Source organism: Corythoichthys intestinalis, chromosome 11 (genome assembly GCF_030265065.1).
Source record: "Corythoichthys intestinalis isolate RoL2023-P3 chromosome 11, ASM3026506v1, whole genome shotgun sequence".
NCBI lineage: Eukaryota > Metazoa > Chordata > Actinopteri > Syngnathiformes > Syngnathidae > Corythoichthys > Corythoichthys intestinalis.
Window position 1 is genome coordinate 14,239,634 of NC_080405.1, and position 26,031 is coordinate 14,265,664.

General features: G+C 43.4%; 1 protein-coding gene across 2 annotated transcripts in view; it reads right to left on the reverse strand.

Annotated features, from left to right (window-relative positions):
* abhd18 (abhydrolase domain containing 18) overlaps positions 1-15,459 on the reverse strand; it is a 33,624-nt gene extending 18,165 nt beyond the window's left edge. Inside the window, exons 1-7 of one of the 2 annotated variants that reach the window (XM_057850577.1) lie at positions 14,403-15,459; positions 5,301-5,409; positions 5,057-5,141; positions 4,865-4,965; positions 1,920-1,995; positions 1,752-1,838; positions 214-239 (exon numbers count right to left, since the gene is read on the reverse strand). In XM_057850577.1, coding sequence (XP_057706560.1) covers positions 214-239; positions 1,752-1,838; positions 1,920-1,995; positions 4,865-4,965; positions 5,057-5,141; positions 5,301-5,392 — 467 coding nt within the window. In that variant the 5' untranslated portion in view covers positions 5,393-5,409; positions 14,403-15,459. Of the gene's footprint in view, positions 1-213; positions 240-1,751; positions 1,839-1,919; positions 1,996-4,864; positions 4,966-5,056; positions 5,142-5,300; positions 5,410-7,119; positions 7,224-14,402 lie in introns of those variants that run through there. The other variant, XM_057850576.1, reaches the window with a different exon arrangement.
* Between the last annotated feature and the right edge of the window lie 10,572 nt (positions 15,460-26,031).

Genomic DNA, 26,031 nt, shown 5'->3' on the forward strand with positions numbered 1-26,031 from the left:
ATTCTCATCTTATCTTTCCCTGTCTAATCTCTCCTTGTCTATCGCTCTGGAATGTGTGCATTCTCACAGTGTTTTTATCGGTTGTCCTTATGTGATTTGGATTCCTCTCACATTCTATAAACATCTACTGTACATTACATCAATGGAACACTAAATGGTTGTTGGGTGTGAATGCGTATGGATGCTTCAGTGAGTAAAGAAGTTTCTACTTACAACTGGTCTTTAGGTTTACGATAGCCATGTGAAAAGCAGGGTCAAGGCAATACATTTTCTGAGGTGCCAAAATAATGAATCAACAGGAAAAAATCAGCTGGAGGGTTACTCACACAAAATGGCAAAATGTATTTAAAAAAAAAAAAAAAAAATTATGCACTTCATAAACATGGAGCAGCTCTCAAGAAAATATACAAAGTTTTCTGTCAGTAGCCTTTACACAGAGCAATGTGCAACCTCTTTTATCACCATGTTTATGTATTAGCAACAATAGTAAATTTCTTTTAAAACTCATAAGTTGGAGCATAGACTTCATAATATATTGACGGGTCACTTTCCCCAGACCCTGCGCCACGCCTACGGGTAGGGGGTCTGCCCACACCCGGCATCAGTTAAGGCCGAGTTATGCTTCGCAGTCAGTCGCAGTTATTCTCAAACACAGGCAGCGATGCAACGCCGGATTTGGGTTGAAAAAGTACGAAAGCTGTACCGCATACAAACAGGAAGGATTGTCTCAGGAGTGATTTGTTCGAGGATTCAAGGTAATTATTATATTTTTTGTAACATGCGTGCATTTTGAAACGTTGTGGGAAAAAAATTGATGGGAGAAATTAGCCGCAATGGCATTGGCGTCATACTTCGCAATATCCACGTAAAATAAATGCTAAAGGCCTGTTTTTTTGCTTTTAACCAAGAATCGAGACTGTTTTACGTTCATATCTAAATGAATTCAGGGATTTAAACATTTATTCACAAGAATTTTCAACTTAAAAAGCTCTTTGTTGTGCGAAGGCAGCCCCCACACTGGCTATAGACTACCATCATACTTCGACATATTTACGTTAAATAAATGCTAAGTGCCCGGTTTTTTGGTTTTAACCAAGAATCAAGTCTTTTACGTTTTTATCTATGAATAATTCTGTAAAGGGAGATGCTCCACAATTTCATTGTACAAATGTATAATGACAATAAATGACTATTCTATTCTATAATAAGTTGTAATTGTGTAGATAATTTATTAATAATCTATTTATATATTACTTATAATTGATTTGACATGTTTTCCTCATGTATTAAGTTTTTGATGTGAAAATTGAGTGATTTATTAGCTGTTGAATTTTTTTTTTTTATTTACTGCAAGTTAAGTTTCTATTTCGGGCAAAAACGTAAATGATATGATAAATATTGCTATTGATCCTGAAAATATAGGTGATTATCACTGCATTTGGTAATTTTTGTGCATCTAGTGTAAAATTTGATAATTTTATAGCCATTTTAAGTTGTGTTATACTTATATAAAAAAATAATTAATCGGGATTTTATTAGGGAACAACTTTGAATTTTTTTATGCCGCTGCTCATGGAGACTCATATATGCCTAAGGTAGGTGCCTGTTTTGGTATTAAGCTTTATTAAAATACGCCCCCTATGAATCGGCCCCTCGCCCCGTGTCCCGTCAAACATATTATGAAGTCTATAGTTGGCGAAGAATGGTAACGTCACAGAAAATAATTCCAGTGCGCAAAACAACTGAAGGATATAATAGGGGTTTTCCAAAAGCAGAGAAGCCATTCCTGCTTCTTTGACCATCGGCCTCGCCATCAAGGTCCTTCGGCGCCAGAAAAACTACAATGGTTCCGGTTAAAATGGCATTAAGTATTGGCACATTTACTGTATAGAAGTAGATTAAAGCATGAAAGCACTTACATGGTCTCCAGTCCCAGCCAGGTGAATACATACTGGTCTATTGCTTTGCCACTTTTTAGGAACTATAAACTGGAACCTGCGTGTCAACAAAAAAAGGAGTGAATTTGAGAAATTCAAAGTGCATTTATTTCATCCTTTTGACCAACTTGGTGCCAGAGGTGGGTAGTAACGTGTTACAGTTTCTCGGTAACATCTACTTGAGTAACTTTTTGAGATAAATGCAATTCTAAGAGTAATTTTATTAAGCCGTACTTTTTATTTTTTCTTGAGTAGATTTTTGAAGAAAAACGCTACTCTTACTCCGCTACTTTGGGCTAGCTGCACTAGTCGTTACATTTTTCCTCTTCATTCCACATATTAGATTTGACTTTTTTCTTTCCCCAGAGACGACAACAGTGCCTCAACCAGTTTTACCAATGAGACGTCACAATAATAATCACATGGCTCCATTATACCAATCAGACTCAAGCTTGCCGTTCTATGATCACGCCGGCTTGTTCAACCACGTGGCGTCTTTAAAGCACCATAAAAAATTTAAGTATTTGACATAGTCCGCCGCCGTCAACATGACTCTAAAGCTTGGACTTCAATCTTTCTCTCTGTTTTATTTGATACCGACTGACAATGGAAAACCGCAAATATGATCCTTTAGTTTCATTATAGGAAATATGTTTTTTTGCACTAGAGGGCACTCATGCCTCTCTGACGAATAATGCTTTATTTCTGTAGAATTTTTTTCTTTCGCCGGAATTCAACATTTCTTTTTTTTGCATTTCTTTGGCCTAGTGAGGTTATGTAATATCTTACAGTATAATAATAACAGTCCATATGTATAGACTTTGTGCTGAGAAAGAAAATACTGTTGTTTAATAAAACAAACATCTTAAGCAGTTACTCACAATTTTACTCATTACTTGACTATTATTTTCACCAAATGCTTTTTACCTTGTACATGAGTACATTTTTTGGATGACTACTGTAATTTTCAGACTGTAAGCCGTAGGGCTGGGAGTCTTAGGGCACCTAATGATTCGATTATGATTACAATTCAGAGGCTCCGATTCGATGATAAAACGATTATTGATGCTTTTTGTACATTAGTTCCAAAATTGTTCAAAAATCATCTCAGGCTAAACCAAACTACTATTTCAGTATCAAGTTAACATATAAAAGTAAACAAATATACAAAAATAACAGTAAATAAAAAACTCCAATCCCCATTCTGTATCAGCAGCTTTAAAGTACATTCAATTAATTTAATGTTGTGAATCAACTGTTACAGTTGTTAAAATTGCTCCTGTTATTCCATAATTTCCCTTCTGTCTACTTTTGAGCAAAGTTTTAAAACTATTTCATCATTTAAAGATAGATTCAAGACAAGATTCTGCCGATTTAGGAGTATTTTAGATAAAAAAGTTAATTAGGTTCGCTACAACAGAGCCTTCTAGAGAGGTCTACTGCTTTAAGATGGCGGCTGTTTACTTACGCCGGAAAGTCTGTCACTTCGCATCTCTGTTCAATAATACATGTTCTAACACCGACTTTGTCATTTTGCATCTAGTTCTACATATATATGATATCTACTGTAGCCGTATGTTTGTAGCAACTAGCAACCGGGCGTTGTTTGTAGCGGCTGTCAGCCGCAGTGAGGTATGATTGTTTTTTTTATCTAGCGGCATGAGTTGAACATGATATTTACTCTCGCTCCGTTCCTCATTGCGTCCCAAAGACCGCGCTGACTGTGTTGTACTTCCGCTTTACCTGGCATAATTCAATAATCGAAATTTGGATATTTGTGAATCGTTCTCGAATCTTCCACGGCCGAATCACGAATAATCTAAGAATCTGAAATTTCGCACGCCTCTAGTAAGCTGCTACTTTTTTCGCTCATTTTGAATCCTGCGTCTTATAATCCAGTGCAGTTTATTTGTTGATTTATTTGGATTAATAGGTAACACTTTATTTGACAGCAGCATCATAAGACTGCCACAAGACCGTCGTCGCTTCGTGGTGGTTCATTTGGTCTTATGACAGTCTTATGATGCTGCTGTCAATTGAAGTGTTACCGATTGATATCATTTGGTGTAACGATCCCATAATACAGTGAGGACAGCTGCGGCTTATAGTCCTGTGCGGCTTATCTATGAACAAATGCCGTTTTCGTGTCAAATTTGGTGGGTGGCGGCTTATAGTCAGGTGCGCCTTATAGTGAGAAAATGACAGTACTTTCAATTTTACTTGAGTAATATTATTTTGAAGTAATGCTACTCTTACTTGAATAAAGGTTTTGGCTATTCTACCCACCTCTGCTTAGTGCTCATTTTATAAATATACTGTATATTATATGTGGGCAGTATGGCACACACAAAAAATAAAAATAATACACAAAAAAATCAGCTTGTACCTCATCAAAGATTAGAATATTCATTAATTCATTTTCCATGTCACTTTTTCTGTGAATGGGAAATTGAAAAAAAGACTTTTGTCTTTTGCCTGTCAGTGGTCATGACAGCGAGACACTCACATTCTTTTTTTGGCAGTTTTTACATTAGATATTAGACCAGCACTGGCTGAGTCTGGGAGCACTGTGCGGGAATCAAACCCAGTTTATTTGACAGACATGCTCATACAATAGCGTGTTATGGTATTTAGTGTGGATATGTGTATATCTAAACATTTTCTCTTTTACAGATTGTGAAAACTGTGGTCAATAGGTTCGTACTTGCGTGATGTCGTTGCATTATTCGTGTTACAAATTGGATGCATTTTGTATTCATTATGTTGAGTGTTTCACATCAAGTTACACGGTTCAGTAGTATTTGTTAGCAGATGAGTATCTTATACATAAACATTGTGTTGTGTGTACGACTGCACGTACAGTAGTTCGCTGGGATAGGCTCCAGCATTCACCCAACACTTTTGAGGATAAGTATCAGGTTTAATACCTTGCTTTCACAGCCTCTGTTGGCAGGATACCTGGGACGAAGTGCTCCAGAGGTGAAATGAAGACTCCGTCATGGATGTAACAATCTGTGTGCACCTCTGTCTGTACGCAAATGCAGAAAATACATAGATACAGTAAAAACAACAGATATACATATATGATAAAATATCTGAAGAGCAAAATACTGGAGTACCTTGTTTATAGACACTGGATAATCCTTGGGCACCAGAGACTTGCACCTCTCCCGGTCTGCAATGATCTTACGGAACTCAAAGATTCTGCAGAGGACAACCCCAAAAGTATAACATCAGTACAAATCCATCCTTTTTTTTTGTTAATAGCCTTTTTTCCTCATCATTTGCTGAATTAAAAAATAGTTGGTAAGCATTAATAGTGACCAACAACCAAAGATCCCCTGGCATGATTTCACTCACTACCTCTTGAGATCTTCAGGCTTTCCCCAACCCCCAATGAAGAGTTTGCTGAGGAGCAGCCTTCTGTAAAATACATCCAGTCGACTCACACCCATGGACCAGCACCAGGCATCTAAAGAGAGAAACAAATAGTTGAATTTAAATTAATAAATGAAAAATATAGGCTCCAGCACCTCCGCGACCCTCGTGAGGAAAAGCAGCATGGAATATGAATGAATGAATGAATAAAACTGTTTTAATTGTGTGCAATTGCCTCGGTTCAACTTGAATACTGCATTGTACAGCTAAAGTTTACAGTGCCTGTGACACCATAAAAAAATCTTAAATAGCATTATTATTGGAATTAAAATCACATTTTGAGACGATTCGACTATTTACAACAATTTGGCAAAGCGCAGATGACGAGAACGGAGTCTTTTAATCTAGCGTTTAGCTCCCCCTGTCATTATAGCCCTCTGGCGCCTCCATCTGGGTGATGACATCAGCAGAGAAGCGATTTCAGCGGATTTAGAATTCAGCCCAAAGGAGGAGGAAGCGTTTTTCAGCGATTCTGGTTCAAGTGCGGATCTTTCAAGTGATATACAGTGGAGAAAACAAGTATTTGATACACTGCCAATGGGTATCAAATACTTGTTCTCCCCACTGTATAGTGTTGATCCAGAAGACGCCTGTGGCATACAGCCATATTTGAGTCGTATTTGGAGGAGGAGGAAGATTCAAAATGAGAAAAAGGCGACAGAGACACCAAACACTAGGCTGATGATTAGAGCATACTGTAAAATGGTATTATCTCTCTACTCCAATATTTCTACAAGATATTCTTTGTATCTAAGTATTTTCCCCCGATTGCTAAATAAAGTGTATGGTCATGACAAATAACAGTTTTGTGCTAAATGGAATACATAATGGCGAAAACTGCCGACAAAACCTTCCGAAGGGTATTTTATGCCACCGGAGTTTTCCTCAACTGTAAAGTGCCTTTGAGCAATGGTAAAAGCACTATAAACAAAATGTATTATTTATTGATATTATTATTATTATTGTTGTTTAAAAAAAAAAACATGACAGGTAACACCAGTTACTTTGCCAAGTAACTAATTACTCTTACATTCAGGTAACTGAGTTACTAACTCAATTACTTTTGGGGAGAAGTAATTTATAAATGTAATTAATTACTTTTTAAAAGTAAAATTAACAACACTGGTCACAGGCACTTTAAACGGAGGTCAGCAGAAAGTCCAGAAGTATGATCGCAGTATGATTTTGCCAGCAGGTGGTGGCAAACATTTAACCTCGCCTCACACACAAGGTCGTGCGAATAACTGACTTTGTTGTGCGGTGACCTTTAATCTAAATTGCATAGAGCGCGCCGACCGTAACTAAGCAAACATTTACGCAACAACAATCTGCATTGGCTGTCTGCTTAGAGCTCAACAAGAAAACTCAAAGGGTTGGAAAAACTAAATATAAAATAGTAACGTGAAAAGGCATGTATGGCAACAACTATACAAAAATACTGTATCAGTAAGGATGTTACGAATGCGCATCTAGTTACAAATAAGTTATTGCTCCGAATGCAAGCATGCCCGTTGACCATTCAGTAACTTTCATGCGCGCCTCGCTGTATCCTGGTTAACATTGAACGTTCAGATAATATCTTCATGCCGAGTCAAAACATGTTCATTGTCCAAAGTTTTATTTGGCTCAACCACTAGCCTAGCATTCCCATTCATTCTATTATGTTTTCTGTCAATCTACAGTGGATTGGCGGAAAAAATATTCCGCAAATATGCAGAAATATTAATGATAGAATGGAAATTACCTCACTCTGAAAACAAACTTCACAAACGTTGCTGGCTTTGCTATGAATTTATTGGTAGACAGATAAATAGTATCGTGCCCTCCGGATAGGATGTCATTCTCGTGCGATGCAGACATAATAGACACAGTATCTTGAGATAATCTGTACGTCAATGTCTCCGCCATATTGGATGTGGAAGGGAGACTACGTCGTTGCGGCCGAAAACAAGAGAGTCTGGCTGCAGCCCGCCTCTCTCATTACCCTGCGCCGCTCTTCTCAGTACCCATCCCGCAGACAGGAAGTGACGCAATATCGCAGCTCTCAGACCGGAAATGACAACATGAAGTAGCGCTCGAGCTCCGAGCTTCCGGTTTTATCGTAATAGTTAGCGTCCATTCGAACGTAAATACTAGTTTACTTTTCTTTTCGCACGTCTTTTATTTTCGGTTTCAGCATCACTCATTATTATTTAAATAATAATTTATTTCCATGCTCCTTAAATTGATTTGGTGAAATCGGGAGATTAACTCTTTAAGCGCGGTCAGTTTGTCAAAGCCTGCTGATTTTACCAAAATGAAAAACACGGTTACAGTACATCAAAATTAAAATACACACTATTGCAATAAAGGTTTAATTAGTGACTGAAAGATCGCCTGTGACCTATCACAGTGTGTACTTTAGTTTGTCAATTGTAAAATATACTCCAATTGAGAATTATTAGAAATTGCTGTCATCCTTACATTTTCATGAACGGACACATTAATATAGCTTCATTACAATTTAATGTATCAAAAACGTAATATTCTCTCAATGTTGCAACCAAACCAATTTTGTCTTTCATTTTGCTACTTAAATTCATTCATGTGGGTGAAGATCCTAATTAACTAATTCAGAAACTATATTAAACTTTCTGCTCCAGGAAAGGCACCTTTATTTCAAACAGAAATGACAAAATAGTTGTCATGTGTTAGTTGTTTTTTTCTTTTATCCCAGACAATAGTTGTAGGTTGTTTTAATTACCTGACATTTTTCGGCAAGCACTCCCGCCTTCATCACAGGTAATTAAAACTACCTACAACTAACATCTGGGATAAAAGAAAAAAAACAACTAATTTATAAGTGTAGAAAAATGAACTCAATACAACCAGTTCTAATGTGGTAAACTTTATTTTTTTAGTTTTATTATTTTTTATTATTATTGAGAGAACACCAGATATTTTCTTTAGTCAACAATCTCCTCAAAAAAGGTAAATCCATCTTCCAGATGGTTGAAACAGAACTTGAATGGCTCCAAGACATTGTAGTTCGTGCTCATCCTCTTCCATCTGCAGGATGCTTGGGAACTCCTACTGCATTGATTCCACACCCCCAGCCCTGTCCGAGGCTTTTGTGCTGTCTTGCACAATCCTTTTAGCAAAACTGTTCATTGGAAAAGAGAAAGAAAAGAGCTATTTGAATATTACATAAGTAAAATAAAAATGATGCTTTGTTAATTTTATACTTGATTTTTCTTTTCAGGCATTGCATTAAACTAGGTATATAAACAATCTTACCATTTTTTCCCGCCATATCTTTTTGGAGTGGGCCACCACTAACTTGAAGGAGCTGTGGTTGCACCTCTTCCTAAAAATAAATCAGTGAATAAAGGGGGGCATGTTCAAAAGTGCGTCAGAGTAATGGACACTAAAAAGTCTTTAAAAGCTGACCTCAGCAATTATATTCAAATTTCACCTCTGTAACTGATAGACTGGTGGCACTTAACCCTGCAGTAATGCTTTTGCCTCATCTGTCCATAGGGCAAACTCTTTCCTGTGGCTCACATAAGTTGAAAAAATACAAAAATAAGTATTCCACATTTTCCAACAAAGAATTAAGGTGCTGTGCACCTACTTTCCTATGAATGCCATATCAACAGTTTCAAAGACTTACCATGCACCCAAGTTTGAAATTGTCCGCTAGCAATATACACCACCACTTCCTCAGAGTTGGCATATCAGTCTAACAAAATTAAAAACAAGTGTAAATAAAGAATAACGACAAGGATATTTTGTAGCCCAATTTGAATGATTAGGTGAACTTCATTTTACAATGGTTAAACTCAAAGAGAGCATCCAGAACAGTGCAAAGAGCATACTACAAATGGATAAATGAATACAAATATCACAGAAGACAAAATTGGACAGTTAAACTCACCTACCATCAACGTGAAGATGCCACAGTCTTTCCCCTATGGCTGTCCCGGAGAACCTTAACGTAAGAATTTAACCGAGTCACTTCCTTCAAGTTTTGAATCAATGAATATACACACTTTTCCAAATACCTCTATTTCACGTCCAATCCTCTCTTTCCATGTTCCCCTGTTGATTGACTGTAAAAGTTTTCTGCAATTGAAAATATAGGTTTATATTAAATACAGTAGTTAAACAATTACAAACGTGTTTCCATGCATAAGAACACCAACCAGTCAGGTTTAAATGATTCATGCAAACAAAACAATGGCGTAGGTTTGCATAGGGACGGTAGGGACATAACACGACCAACTTTTCAGGATGCTAAAGTTGTCCCCACCAACTTTTGAGCAACCTTATTTGCTTTATATTCGTCCCTACCAATGTTGAGACCGTGTCAACGCCCTTGAAACAAAACATTCGTAATTTTAGAGTGGCATTTTAGAATTTTGCTTCAAATGAATGGATGAATCATCTGGAGTGCAATTCTGCTTTAATTGAAGGGGCAACATAAAAGGATCGACTGGAACATACCTTCAAAACCAAACAAGGCTATTCTGGATCATCATGGAAACGCCATGCCAATATGAATGGATACTGAATTTCATTGGAGATAACAATAGTTCTCTGATCTCATGATTGGATCTGTTTTTCTTCCCACAAATAATTGGAATTTGGATCATTTAATTTGTTATGATTTGACTGTTCTTTGAAAATGAACCAATGCTCCAAGTTGTAGTTGTTACTAATCAGCCTTACAGGCAAATGCATGTGTGGGTCACATCCTGTAGGCTTTCACCATGTTGCAACAACATAGGGGTCAGCCACAAATATGGTCCTTCCCTGAAAAATACATAATCTATACCCACGGACATATGTTATATAAATACAAACGTACGCAGACACCTACATGAGCCCATACAAGCATTCTGTAGGCTACATAGTTAAAATAATACCCTACACACGCCAAAAAATACATTTTTATACCTTTGAATGAGCTACTTGTTAGACAAGTTATAAATATGCATTTCATATCTGCAAAAAAACAAACACAAAAAGTTACATTTTACTTAATTGTACAAGTGACATTATGTTCTTTAGAGAAACTAAATCCTAAAAATTCACAGTTGATTCCATTTCATTGTTCAGGCCAACATTCCAAAAGTCAGCACGTGTCAATCAAACTTTCTTTTTTTAGACAATCAACACAATTTCTGGCCTCTTTATATTCAAGATTTGCATAAGCTATTGAGAATGTTGATTGGTTAAATAAACAAAGAGTAAATAATCAATTATGTCCAATTGTTAACTAATATAAGGAATAATAAGCCTATCCAGATTTCCACTGAGCACAACATTTGTCTCAGACATAAAAACATACCAGCCGTTCCTGGGCAGGATGAGTTTGAACCGTCCATGAAGCTCGGCATGGTCTTATATTGTCACCATTGGTCCTGTCTGCACAGTGGGTTTTACAGTGTTCGATGTCTATCAAAAAAAAGTGTTCAGCACAGTCCAAAATCTAAAGTACATTACTACTTATGCTACTTACTTCCATTTGGATCTGTGTGACATCCCTGTATCTGCATGGGAAGACTACCATTTGGGGGTCGTGATTTAGTTTCTTCCCAATGGGGTGGTGATCAAGGAGCTAGTAAAAAAAAATAATAATAATGAAAAAATATATAGCTAAGCAGAGTAACAATATGAAGAAAAAATTACAACCTTCTCCTATTTGGATCATGTGACAACATTCAAACTACAAAGGACCAGACAAAACAAATGAAGGCAAAACAACAATACCATACAACAACAAAAACAGCGAGCTGCGAATTGCAGGCATGTACATAATGAAAAATAAGAGTGCAATATAATGAAAACTACACAAAGAAGACTGTTCATTGTGAAAAAAAAAAAGTAAAATCATTAGCAGCATTAGCCAATTCGCTGCTGAATTCATCAGTACGTATTAAACAATATAAGTAGAGCAAAGTCATATGCAGTTAGTAAAGGAAGACATTATTTAAATTACATTAAGAATACTAGATATAAGTACGGTCTTGTCAACTCAGAATAAACACTTCATATTTTCACCGCAAGTGTTGTTTAACTATTTAACATTTTTAAACATGCATACGCTTTTAAAAACTTTTTTTCAGTGCGGCCACTTACCGTGTTTTCTTCGCGAGAGGTGAAATAACGTAACTTGTTTTCGTCGCAAGGGTTGACGACATTTCCGGTCTGAGGGGACTGAGAGCAGCGGTATTGCGTCATTTCCTGTCTGCGGGATGGGTACTGAGAAGAGCGGCGCAGGGTACTGAGAGAGGCGGGCTGCAGCCAGACTCCTCTCGCCGAAAACGTCACTTCGGAGTGTTGCAATTAGGCTCGAGCGTTTACGTCATAGCAGCACGGGATCGTGCGAGATTTGCGACAACGCAGCCATTTCGGAAGCACGTCTGCATCACGGGACATTTAAACTTAACGGCAAATACAATTCAACTACGAGTGCCAAAGATCGAAAAAAGTAAGGAAAACTTGCCAGTTCGATACAGAGACAAACTTGTTACCACGGCGAAGGACAGATATGTGAGCAATTTTAAGGATGTGAACAATGTTGACCCTTACGAGCAAGCCGAACACAAATGGAATAAAGATGTCGACAAGCTTCCACCACTACGCGAAACTGACATCATGCTGTATTTAGTGTTTGGTGTAAGTTACTACACTCATCAGCAATTCCGAAACTACAAATCGCTACAAAGCTACGAACAGTTTTGCTGCGGATGGGTGCAGGATCTGCACATTATGCATACCTGTTAAGTTGTAGAAATTGCAAATAGGGAGATTTCTGTTTGCCAACCCCGATGACGCGCGCGCGCGACAATCGCTAAGACAAAATGCAACCATTTTTTTCAAGTTCATTTTGGTCACAACACTTGTGTAAAAATTAACTACACTGTCAAAGAACCTCTTTTTGGTGGCATCAGAGATAGTCTCCAACTTGCTCCATGTATTGTCTGACATCATGTGATACTGCTATGTTGCCTGTGTCATGCCAGTTCTCCTTGTTCCTGTAATCAACATCTAGGATATCCTCAGCTTTCCTGATCACATCCATTTGCACAAATTTGGACATCAGCTTCCTCAGCAGCCTCTTCATCTCATCAACCATCACTCCAATTAGGGTTTCGTCAGACTAAATCAGCAAGATTAAAAACATTAATTACATCATTTAGAAAATTAATCATATGTGGTGACCCTTTGTTCACATAATTCACCCACCGCACTTGTGTGTCTGATTGGCCGAGCGCGTTACCGGCTGCGTCACAGTCACGTGACTAGACATCATAAAGAGCTGCGCGCGTTCCGGCTCATTAGAGAGAGAGAGAGAGAGAGAGAGAGAGCGAGAGAGAGAGAGAGAGAGAGAGAGACAGAGACAGAGACAGAGACAGAGACAGACAGAGACAGAGAGAGACAGAGACAGAGAGAGACAGAGAGAGAGAGAGAGAGAGAGAGAGAGAGAGAGAGAGAGAGAGAGTGTGTACGAGAGTTCACAGAGAGTAGCATGAGCTAACAGCATTTCGAGCAATAAAGACTCAAAGCAAAGCATCCCGCTTCACTGGTGACCCCGACTGCCTCGCTGAAGTCTCAGAGGCATTTTTGAGCACTTTATGCAATGGCGGATGCTAGCTTTCTCGGGCTAGCGATGTTTAACGAGTCAGCTGCGGCCGCGTGGTTCGCTAACGCAGAGGAGCAGTTCGTCCTCCGTGGTGTTTCAGACGACACCATGCGCTTCTACCACGTGGTGGCCGCGCTCGGGTACTCGACGGCGGTCAGAGCACAGCGCTTCGTGGTTTATCCGCCGAAGGTCGACAAGTACACGGGGCTCAAGGCGCACCTCCTCAGACTTTATGAACCGTCGTACAAATCGACTTCAGAGGCGCCCAAGGTGCCCGCCTCGCGAACCTTGCTGCCCGTGGTACCCGCCATAGATGGCGGCACTTCCGCCCCGGTTCCTCGCAGCCGTACTGCTGTCCCGGTACCCGCGCCACCGCCGCGCGCTTCTGCTCTGGCTCTTCCCGACGCCGAAGTTGCTGTCTCGCCTCCGGCCCCGCTCTCGCTCGCCTCGGCTCCGTCGCCGCTCTCCGTCGACGCCGCTGCGCCCGTCCCTGGCTTTCCCGGCTACAGCGCCGTTGCGCCCGCCTGCGGCCTACTCGACGACGGTGCGCCCGCCTGCGGCCTACTCGACGACGGTGCGCCCGCCTGCGGCCTACTCGACGACGCCCCGTCCGCCTGCGGCCTACTCGACGACGCCCCGTCCGCCTCGGGCCTACTCGACGACGCCCCGTCCGCCTCGGGCCTACTCGACGACGCCCCGTCCGCCTCGGGCCTACTCGACGACGCCCCGTCCGCCTCGGGCCTACTCGACGACGCCCCGTCCGGCCCTGGTCTACTCGACGGCGTCCCGTCCGGCCCTGGTCTACTCGACGGCGTCCCGTCCGGTGTTGTGCCGAAAAATAGCCGCCCCGCGTGAAATGTCCCCCCCCCCCCCGTCGGGAACGCTTATTTGTAACGCTTTATTGAGGTGAAAACATCAAATGTTTTCATGGACGCATTACAGTAATGGATTTACGACTGTAAAATCAGTTTTAAATAAATAAATTAGACAAAATACTAGTACTTTATTTTAGTAACAAATCGTGGCCTGGGCCACATAACCATCTTTGAACAGAAATGTATTAGTCTACAGGTTTTCACGACCATATCTCAATGACAATTACACAGGTATGACATTTATTAGTTTAAGCAGAGTAAAATAATACATATATTCACGGGACAAGAAAATCGTTTCCATGTCCATCGATTGGTATGAAAAAGCTGTACGAGTGACGTGTGGGCGCTCAATAATAAAATAAACAAACAAATAAATCAAATAAACGCTCAATAAAGCGTTATACATAAGCATTCCCGTCAGGGGGGACATTTCACGCGGGGCGGCTATTTTTCGGCACAACACCGGCCCTGGTCTACTCGACGGCGTCCCGTCCGGCCCTGGTCTACTCGACGACACTGCACCTGCTCTTGGCCTTCCTCACGACGTCATTCCTGTGCCTGCGTCTCTGGCCGCTGCTGACGTCGCTCCAGCACCTGCGCCTCTGGAAGTCTCCGAGGTCGCCACTCTTCCGGCGCCGCTGGACGCCGCCGCCACTGTCCTCGCTCCTGCGCCTCCGGGAGTCTCCGAGGTCAGTCCTCTGCCAGCACCGCTGGCCTCTGCCGCTGACCTCGCTGCTGTGCCAGCGCCTCCGGAAGTCTCCGTGGTTGCACCTCGGCCAGCGCCTGCGAACGCCGCCGCCGACGTCTCTCCTCGTCCTCCGCTTGTGGACAGCGATGGCGTCGCTTCGTCTCTGGTTTCGGCGTTTCCACTGCTCCTGCTACGACCGGTCGACATGGTTCGTCTCGCCTGTCGCCCTTGTCCACGGCCGGGCGACTCCGACCGCCACGCCGGTCGCCCTCGTCTCCGGCCTCGACCAGTCAACTCCGGCCGCCGCGCCCGTCGCCCTCGTCTGCAGCCTCGACCGGGTGGTGCTGCTCATCGCTCGTCTCGACCGCTGCTGAGCAACGCGTGCCGCCTCTCTCGACGTCCGCTTCTCCGGCCTCGCCTGGGGGGTGCTGCACGGCGCGCTCCTCGTCATGGGCGTCCTCCAGACCGTTCTGCTCGGACGTCCCGCATCTGGCGTTCTGGACGGCCGCCTGATCGTCGCGTTCCGTCGCCCGCCGCCTGGCATCCTGGGCGTCCTCCTGACTGTTCTGCTTGGGCGTCTCGCGTCTGGCATACTGGTCGGCCGCCTGACTGTCCGTTCGGTCGTCTTCCACTGACGTCCCAGCCGCGCAACCCTTCCGTTCCGTACTGTTGATTCGGGTTGCGCCTGGCGTCCTGTGTGGGTGAATTCTGGGGGGACCTGTGTGGTGACCCTTTGTTCACATAATTCACCCACCGCACTTGTGTGTCTGATTGGCCGAGCGCGTTACCGGCTGCGTCACAGTCACGTGACTAGACATCATAAAGAGCTGCGCGCGTTCCGGCTCATTAGAGAGAGAGAGAGTGTACGAGAGTTCACAGAGAGTAGCATGAGCTAACAGCATTTCGAGCAATAAAGACTCAAAGCAAAGCATCCCGCTTCACATATTTGTTTTTAAAAGTATCTTTGTCATGGCAGTTTTTTAATTGAATTGTAACCTAGAATTGAAACTTTATATTTTTTGTTTCAGCACAGTAATGATGATATAATGTAATAAAGTGTATAGTATACACTTTAGCTTTAGCATAATAGCGAATCTAAATGATTAAACTTCAAGTAAGTAACGATATGCTTTATCACTTAAATTCATATATTGTGGGGGTAGGACCGCAGTGGTTTAATATTCCATGATGTTTGATCCACGAAAACACAGAGTAAAGCAGCGACTTCTTCCTCATCGTTCTCCCATCATTAGCTCTAATGCTATTAGCATTAGGCTAGTTAGCTATCGCTGGCAGGTAAGACTTACGGCAATTACGTTGACGAACGTCGTTTTTCCCGAATACTGGAGGCTGACCAGGGTCAGCTCCATCTCTTCCTTCCAAAATAAAGACTTGAACCAGTCTAAAAGCCGGTTTATTAGTGCCAGCATCTTGGGAAGTCGGTGGTGCTTCGCCTCTTCCCTCCCTGTCAGATGATTAGTTGGGCTTTTCCAGCTCTGAAGGGGAGTGAGGGCGGGGAAGTCGGAGACGGCCAGGCTATTCGTTGTTGGTCACTTTCCGAATCAGGCCGAATGCTATCGTTACAAAACGGTGACAAACAAAAACGTTAAAAAAAAAAAAAATTGACATTTTTGGAAAATAGGGAGATTTGGCTTTCTAATCGTGAGGCGTGAGCATTGGGGTCAAAATCGGGAGTCTCCCGACCAAATCGTGAAACTTAACAGGTCTGATTATGACCATAGCAAACGGCAACACCATCTTTCTAGCAAAGGTAGGCAATGTGTGTTTACATTAGTCTGTGACCACGGATGTACAATTTTTTTGTTGCAGAAAATGTTGCCTGTGTACAAATTCTTTGCCACTCTCTCACGTCAAAATATTACAGCTTTTTCATTTAGCAACGACAGGAATTATGTCTTATGAAGACAAGGCAGATGTATGCATGCTAGTTGTTTAGCTGTAGCTATAGCTAACAACAGGCCGATTTAGGGCATAAAGTTACCGAAATTTGCGTAAAGAAATTAAATTAACTTACCGGAGTGGAAGTGCATAGAGCAAACTCTGTGTGTAACTGGAGAATCAAACATTATGCCCTTCCTTCTGATCGAGGCCACCCATGCCATTCTTCGACATTTGGTAAGTTCAGATATGACCTTTCCCTCGCCTTTTCTCCATGGAGGGATCCGGAAGAAACTCAATGGTGTTCCGTCGAGCTGTACATTCTCCTTTCTATTCGATCGGTTGTTGCAATTCTTTACCACACAATAATTTCCAACCATTTTTAAAGAGCGACCTGTGTTGAAATGCCTCACTGTTTATGTTTCTCGCTTCCAAAATGGCGATAGCGGCGGAAACCTCGCGAGTGCCACGTCATACGCTCGAGCCTAATATTTGATCAAAAATTATATAAGCATAAACAATACATACAAACTTGTTAATAATCTCTTAACTATCCAAGAATGAAAAAAAAAATAAACATTTGTTTGACCACTCAACATAGTATTTCTTAATGAAGAAATTAAATATAACTAAAAAAACTTTTTAGTCTGTGAAAAACAAAAATAAATAAAAATGGGGACTTCCTTCAGGTAAAATCAACTGCTTCCATCCACAAGCACAGCCAAAATCAACAAAAAATGAAAGCGCCCTTGGGCTGATTGAAGACCACATAAATAAAATAAAAAATGAAAATTGGGGAGAAGGGGGTAAACCTCGGTTCACTTCATTTCTCACACTTTAATTAATGTTAAAAGTGGAAAACACATACAGGTGGACAATTCTCTCTAAGCAGCTTCCTACCAGAGTTTTGCAGCTTAGCAAGGTCACACAGTTTAATGTTATGCTAACTTTGATGCAGGTCGGACTTTCAGTAGCAAAATTAATGGTGTGTTCCCCAGCTCCGCAACTTTGACGTCTTTTTACATTACTTATAGTGGCTACTGCTGGCCGAAAAAAACTTCTAATATCCCTCCTCTTCGAAGGAGACGGCATGTTGTCGGCATTTGTTTGTGTGGGTGTGTGTGTGTGCGTGTGTGGGGGTCAAGTCATCAGCCAACTGAACGTGTATTTAAGAGGAAAAAACTGGACCGGCACATTCAGCATGTGAAACGGGGTGAATGTAAGAGAATAATTCACTTAATAATGGTAGGGTCAATTCTATTCCTGCAACATATGGGAAGACAATCTCAATTACCTATATAACTGAACTCATTATACTGTATAATGCAAATAAGGTCGCCTAAAAGTCGGTGGGGACAATTTGAGCATCCTGAAAAGTTGGTAGTGTTATGTCCCTACCATCCCTATGCAAACCTACGCCCTTGGTTCAAACCACAAACGTTTCCACCGCTGAAAATGGCTGAAGATCATACAGTATTTTTATTTTTATTTATTTATTTATTTTAATTTGTTTTTGTTGTTGTTAATAACACGATAAACAGATAGAAGAACAATCAACAATACGAACCAAAAACAGAAGAACAATCGACAATACAGGCCAAAAAACAAAATAAAACAACACAAGTATGCCAGGAGGTATAAACATTCCAAACATTGCACATCTGAGAAAAATACTACTACTAATAATAATAATACCGTAAGCATTTATTCACAAAAAAAGTTTTGTTTTTCAAGTGGCACTCTAATAATGAAAAATATGTCATGCTCTTCGTCGACACGCCCCCGGCGCCATGGCAGACGGCAGAAACACAGCGTGTACTGCTAAGACTAGCAAGTTGCTTTTGTCAACGCTCAAACATTTTGAAAATGGTTATTTCGTGTTGTGCTGTAGGTTGCACGACCCGACAATGTTGTAAACCGAATCTGTCGGTTTACAACATACCTGTAGATGAAGAAAGGAGATGGCGGTAGATTGCAGCCATCAATGGTAAAGATTGGCATCCCTCTGAGAAAGAAAGAAAGAAAGAAAGAAAGAAAGAAAGAAAGAAAGAAAGAAAGAAAGAAAGAAAGAAAGAAAGAAAGAAAGAAAGAAAGAAAGAAAGAAAGAAAGAAGAAAGAAAGCCCGCAAACAGTTTGCTGAAGACATGTCAACAAAGCACATGGATTACTGGAACCATGTCCTATGGTTTGATGAGACGGGCGGGCTTTCTTGTGTACTGTCTTCAGAAGAGGCTTCCTCCTGGGGTGACTGCCACGCACACCAATTTGATGTAGAGTGCGGCGTATGGGCTGAGCTTGAGGGGGAAATAAATTAACTCTATTATATAAGCTGCACACAGACTGTTAGAAAGGTTCCTGTTTATTAGTTCGTTCCTATGGTAACCGTCGCTTCCTGTTTTTGTACTACGTCACGCGCGCGGCGCATTGTGGGATTGAGAATTGCGTAGTGGCGCGAGTAGCACAAGGTGCATATTCGGGAAGAGTGCAGCCACCAGTTAAGACGAGTGCAGCCACCTGTAGAGACGTGTGCGAGGGAAAGTCATTCCGTGTGCGTCATTGAATGAACCTCCACACACAGAGACATACAAGTGTGTCACACATAGATACACAAGCTCCTCACACACCTATATCCTCACACGCAGCTAATTACACACACTCAGCTAGCCTTCCTCCTCAAATCAAGTGCCATTTATGTAAATAGTTCTGCCTGTTGCCACCCTGCTGCCTGTATATAGTTGCCAATCTGTTGTCAAGTTGGATTAAAGATGAAAGGACCAACTCCGCTCTCAGCTCTTGTGTTCTGACCGACACCCCGGGGCGAACGGACCATAACCCACATTGAATCAGAAACCTATACAGTCCACAATCTGCCTCTCCAACACATTTTGGTCCTTCGAGCCGGATTGGTCCGTTTACCTTGGAAAAGATGGAGTTCGAAGCCAGTGGAGCACGGCCCAAGCGGTGGACACGCCCACCAACCCACCTAGATGACTACGAGGTCAATTATACATGGCACAGGCAGCGAGACAGGCAGGAACATGAGCTAGCGTGGCCATCTCAAGAGGAACGATCGGACGAGATGATTCCCCACCGTTCCAGCCCTCCTCACCATGACAAGTACCACCGGCGGGATGCTGATTTCCACGAGGCGGACCTGTATCACCCAGACGGGCAGCGTTACAGTCCGGAAACACAGCTAGCCCACCCAAGGTATCTATCGAGAGCACCCAGGGCGAACGGTCGAGAGCCACCTACACCTCATCCTGTTTCGTCAAGCACCATGATCAGAGAGGAACTTCAGAGCGACTTGCTACAGCAATCACAGCACGCTATACAAGTTGACGTAGCTGCACTCAACTCGCTTCAAGAAGAAATGCGCAAGTTAGCCCAAGCCGTGTCAAGTCTCCAGTGAGCTTCACAGCACTCGGCTCCAAACCAGAGGGAAACCACTCCTCCTCAAGTTGAAGATGAAGAGGACTGGCCGGAACCTCCACCATGGCCTGACCAAGCGGACGGAGAAGAACAGTCGGCTCAGCCCACGACCGAGCGATTAGACCAGCTAATCGTACAACTCCAGCAGCTAAAGAGCCGCGCCATGGCAGCCAACAACGCCGAAGCGTCGCCACAAGAGGTCAGGCCACCTCCCCACTTCCAGCCCCAGCAAGCTAGCAGCAACCTCCCTGATCTCCAGTTCGCCGGCAGCGCAGCCTTACCAGTCTGTGGAGCAGCCACCTCTCCAGCCAAGGTACCAACCCACACCAGTCCGAGCTACGCCCTACGCCGCGCCCTATACACCCAGACCGCTGCCAAATATACACCAGCCTGCGTATGCACAACAACTGCCTTCGATCTCACCATCCTACGCAGCCAGTTATATTCCACCAAGGCCCAGCCAAACAGCAGTTCCGCCGCAGCAGCCACCGTGGAGGTATGGACAGAGCCAGCAAGCCCCGGTACCTCTTCATTCCGGCATGGTAGCCAGAACTGAACAGACCTACAGGGGACCACACCCATCCATACCCTACTTCAGCCACCGCGACCCATGTGAGTTTGCACGCCTAAAGATCGCGCTGGAGAACCTACTGCCAACGGACGGAACCGAGCTGTTCAAGTACCAGATACTTGTTGACCACCTAAAGCTTGAAGAGGCAAAGTTGATAGCGGACTCCTATCTCAACTCACCTACCCCTACAGTGAAACGTAGAAAGAAAGACATGCCTGTGCTTTATGCCCCCAAAGAAGCCGTTCTGCCAAGTCTCCGAAGTACAGAACGACGGCTGGCTAACGACCCAGAGTTCGCTCGGGCATACAGCGCGGAAATTCAGAAGTTGGTGGACGCGGGCTCAGTCTCAAAGCTTCGTCCTAACCAAGTTAACCAAGGGGGAGAAGAGTGGTACATCCCGCACCACATGGTGAGTCATCACGGTAAGAACCGAATCGTTTTCAACTTCTCATATCGGTTCAGAGGCCAGAGCCTGAATGACTCACTGCTGCCGGGGCAAACCCTTGGCTCCTCACTCCTGGGAGTGCTGCTGCGCTTCCGCGAGCACACTGTCGCCCTTAGTGCCGACATCAAGGGGATGTTTCATCAAGTTCGACTCCTCCCTGAAGACCGTCCACTGCTCCGGTTTGTCTGGCGTGATGTGACCACAGATGGGCCCCTAGAGGTGCTGGAGTGGCAAATCCTACCATTTTGCACCACCTGCAGTCCGTGCTGCGCCACCTTCGCCCTACAGCGTCACGTTTTCGCAAACAGTCAGCAGCAAGATGACGTGAAGTTTTCCGTCGAAAGGTGCTTCTACGTGGACAACCTGCTGCAGAGCCTCCCTACCCCAGCGGAGGCCAAAGATCTGGTAGACAAACTTCGAGACCTTCTAGCAACAGGTGGATTCAACCTACACCAGTGGGCAAGTAACATGCCAAGCGTCGTTGAACATCTACTTCCAGAAGCCAGGTCAGAGAGTTTTGAGCTCTGGCTCGTCCAAGATCGAGCAGACTCCACTGAATCCACACTTGGACTCAGTTGGAATTGTCAGAGAGACCTTCTGAGCTACAAGCACCGACCCATCGAGTACGGCGTCCCAACGATGAGGAACATCTACAGGGTCTTGGCCAGTCAGTATGACCCTCTGGGATTCCTCCTCCCGTACACGACTCGAGCCAAGATGCTTGTCCGATGTCTTTGGGAGAAGCACAGAGACTGGGATGACCCACTTCTTCCTCAAGAACTCCTGCAAGCATGGAACAGCTGGGAGCAAGAGTTGCACCTTCTCCCCCAAGTCAGCCTACCACGAGCATATCTACCAGCCGAAGTAGATGAGTCGAGCGTCGTCAGAGAGGTCCATGTGTTCTCTGACGCCTCAGAGCAAGCTTACGGTGCGGTGGCATACTTGAGGACGATCGACAAGCAAGGTCAGGTACATCTTTCCTTCCTACTTGCTCGCTCTAAAGTTGCACCCAAGCGTCTGCTCTCCATGCCCAGGTTGGAGCTGTGTGGAGCTGTTGCAGGAGCACAGCTGGCTAAGCTCCTTGAAAGGGAGCTCACGCTCAAGGTCGCCAAGACAGTCCTCTGGACAGACTCCACTACCATGTTGGCATGGCTGCAGTCCGAGTCTTGTCGCTTCAAGGTCTTCGTTGGCACCAGAGTGGCCGAAATCCAAGAGCTCACCAGCCCCCAGTCCTGGCGCTACGTAGATTCTGAGAGAAATCCTGCTGATGACATCACAAGGGGCAAGAGTCTACAAGAACTGGTGAAGCCAAACAGATGGAGTCAAGGTCCTCCGTTCCTTCTTCATCCACCAGAAAAATGGCCCGTCCTGTCAAGTGGAGTCCAGAACGAGGATGTCTCAGAACTGAGGAAGTCGACCTTCTGTGGTACCATCGCGACCAAAGCCAGCGCCGCATGGGCCGAGCAGCACGACACTTGGCAGGCACTGCTAGAAGCTACAGTGCAGGAGCTTCACGGGGCGGCAGATCAGAGCAGCAATCCCACCGCTGAAGATTACCGCAAAGCAGAGGGGCTCATCCTCCAGCGAGCCCAACAAGAGAATTTTCCAGATGAGGTGAGACTCCTAAAAATCGGCAAACCTGTCTCATCCTGCAGCAGACTGATCACCTTATCGCCGGAGATGGACAGCAAAAGGCAGCTCATCTGCGTCGGAGGACGGTTACGCCCTGCCGAGACCTTGGAACCATCGGCTGTTCATCCAGTTGTGCTGGACCCAAGCCACCCTCCTACCAGATTGCTCATTCAGGACTACGACAGTCGTCTGCATCATCCTGGACCGGAGAGAGTCTTCGCAGAGATACGACGTTCCTACTGGATCCTGAGAGGTCGGGAAGCGGTACGTTGCTACCAGCACTCCTGTACGGAATGTCGCCGCTGGAAGGCCAGACCTGCGATTCCCAAAATGACTGACCTACCCCCGGCTCGACTGCGTCTCTTCAAGCCAGCTTTCTTCTCGACGGGAATGGACTGCTTTGGGCCCTTCCAAGTCAAAGTGGGGAGACGCATCGAGAAGAGGTGGGGTATAATATTCAAGTGTCTCACAACCAGGGGTGTGCACTTGGATCTCCTGAACACACTCGACGTCGACTCGTTCCTGATGGCCCTCAGAAGGTTCATCGCACGTCGAGGAACGCCAGCAGAGTTGTATTCCGACCAGGGAACCAACTTCCGTGGCGGAGAAAGAGAGCTCAGAGAATCGTTCGCTGCCATGTCTCCAGACCTTCAGCAGCAGCTAGCCAAGCAGAAGATCAGCTTCCACTTCAACCCTCCTGCAGCGCCACACTTCGGGGGAGTGTGGGAAAGGGAAATTCGGTCGGTGAAAGCTGCCCTCTATCCCACAGTGGGAGCTCAACCAGTCCCAGAGGAAGTGCTTCGAACAGTGCTTCTCAAAGTGGAAGGGATCCTCAATTCAAAGCCACTGGGGTACGTCTCATCCAGTCTCCACGATCCCGACCCAGTGACTCCAAACGTCCTGTTGATGGGGCGGCTGGATGGCTCCTTACCTCAGACTGTGTATCCAGAGACTGCCCTCCTGAGCCGCCGTCGTTGGAAGCACTCACAAATCCTGGCGAACCACTTCTGGTCCAGCTTCCTGAGGAACTACCTCCCCAGCCTGCAAATTCGTCAGAAGTGGCAGTCGACGCGAGCCAACACCACCGATGGAGCTGTCGTGCTGCTGGTGGACCCGCAGTCACCTCGAGCGATGTGGCCAGTGGGACGCGTCACCAGTGTCAACCCAAGCGCCGATGGACAGGTACGCTCTGCTGTCGTGAGGGTCGGCGACAAGGAGTACACCCGACCAGTGGCAAGGTTAGTCGCACTTCCAGCTGTCTCAGCAGACGACGAGGAGGACAATGCAGCCGACAAGAATTCAGCGTAAGATTGTAAAGACTTGGTCACCTTTCTTAGGAGCGAATGTACTTCATACATTCGGGGGCGGCTGTTAGAAAGGTTCCTGTTTATTAGTTCGTTCCTATGGTAACCGTCGCTTCCTGTTTTTGTACTACGTCACTGTGGGATTGAGAATTGCGTAGTGGCGCGAGTAGCACAAGGTGCATATTCGGGAAGAGTGCAGCCACCAGTTAAGACGAGTGCAGCCACCTGTAGAGACGTGTGCGAGGGAAAGTCATTCCGTGTGCGTCATTGAATGAACCTCCACACACGGAGACATACAAGTGTGTCACACATAGATACACAAGCTCCTCACACACCTATATCCTCACACGCAGCTAATTACACACACTCAGCTAGCCTTCCTCCTCAAATCAAGTACCATTTATGTAAATAGTTCTGCCTGTTGCCACCCTGCTGCCTGTATATAGTTGCCAATCTGTTGTCAAGTTGGATTAAAGATGAAAGGACCAACTCCACTCTCAGCTCTTGTGTTCTGACCGACACCCCGGGGCGAACGGACCATAACCCACATTGAATCAGAAACCTATACAGTCCACAATCTGCCTCTCCAACACACAGACTACTTTTCATTGTGCCAAAGTGTCATTTTGTCAGCGTTGTCCCATGAAAAGATATACTTAAATATCTGCAGAAATGCGAGGGGTGTACTCACTTTTGTGATACACTGTACAAAAATAAGTATTTTTTTGTAATTGGGATGAGAAACAGATTGGTTTAGTAATGCAGTTTTTAAATATTAATGGTCACATTATGACCTTCTCTGAATGTTTAAAGTTATAAATTCCGAGTCACACTCAAAGAGTATGCTATAATGTTTGATGTAATACTGACAGATATCATAATGTTATTTCTGGGACATGTTATGTAAGGGGGGAGGAGATGTGACATATGTATGTTACACTGTTGTTGCCATAGTGTGCACTTCCTGTGGGTGTGGAATTACAGTATAAAAGGAATCTCTGTGATGTTTCGGTGATATACTGTATACGTTGAGAAGCACACTGAATAAAGAAGCGTTGTTCCATTCCATCCAAGTCTCGGCCTTACATGTACTTAGATTAAGGAGGTACATAACAAAAGATTATTTGTTAATAATAATAGTATTAATAAAATACATACATACATATACATATGTGTATATATATATATATATATATATATATGTATATATATATATGTATGTGTGTAATATATATATATGTATATATATATATATATATATATATATATATATATATATATATATATATATATATATATATATATATATATATATATACACACATTTTTTTGGGGGGGGGGTCATTTGTTTTTTTTTTAACCATCCAATGATTATGGCATGGATAGCAGTAAACACAATGCCTTCAAATACTGAAACCGTTTTAATGTACGTGTAGAACACAAACTATACTCACAAGTACAAATATAGGACTCGAAAGCATTTGTTCATTTCCTCACAATAGCACTGTTTCTTACATATATCCCATTAAAGAAGAACCAAAAAGGTTAGTTAAGAAAATTGATTGCAAGATTTTAAAGCGCATGCGCAGTACGGCGACTGGCTGTTCAAGAGACGCCGTTACGTTACTTCCTGCGTTGGCTTTACGCTTACAAATGCAAGACATACGGACAAGATAAATTAATAATTCTTCGAATGGTCGGGCATGTGGGTTGAATAATAATGTTTTTATTAGGGCTGTCAAAATTATCGCGTTAACGGGCAGTAATGAATTTTAAAAATTAATCTCGTTAAAATATTTGACGCAATTAACGCACATGCCCCGCTCAGGCAGATTTAAATGACAATACAGTCAAATGCCCACTTGTTAATTGTGTTTTGTGGAGTTTTGCCACCCTCTGCTGGTGCTTGGGTGTGACTGATTTTATAGGCTTCAGCACCCATGAGCATTGTGTAAGTAATTATTGACATCAACAATGGCGGGCTACTAGTTTATTTTTTGATTGAAAATTTTACATATTTTATTAAAACGAAAACATTAAGAGTGGGTTTAATATAAAATTTCTATAACTTGTACTAACATTTATCTTTTAAGAACTACAAGTCTTTCTATCCATGGATCGCTTTAACAGAATTTTAATAATGTTAATGCCATCTTGTTGATTATTTTGTTATAATAAAC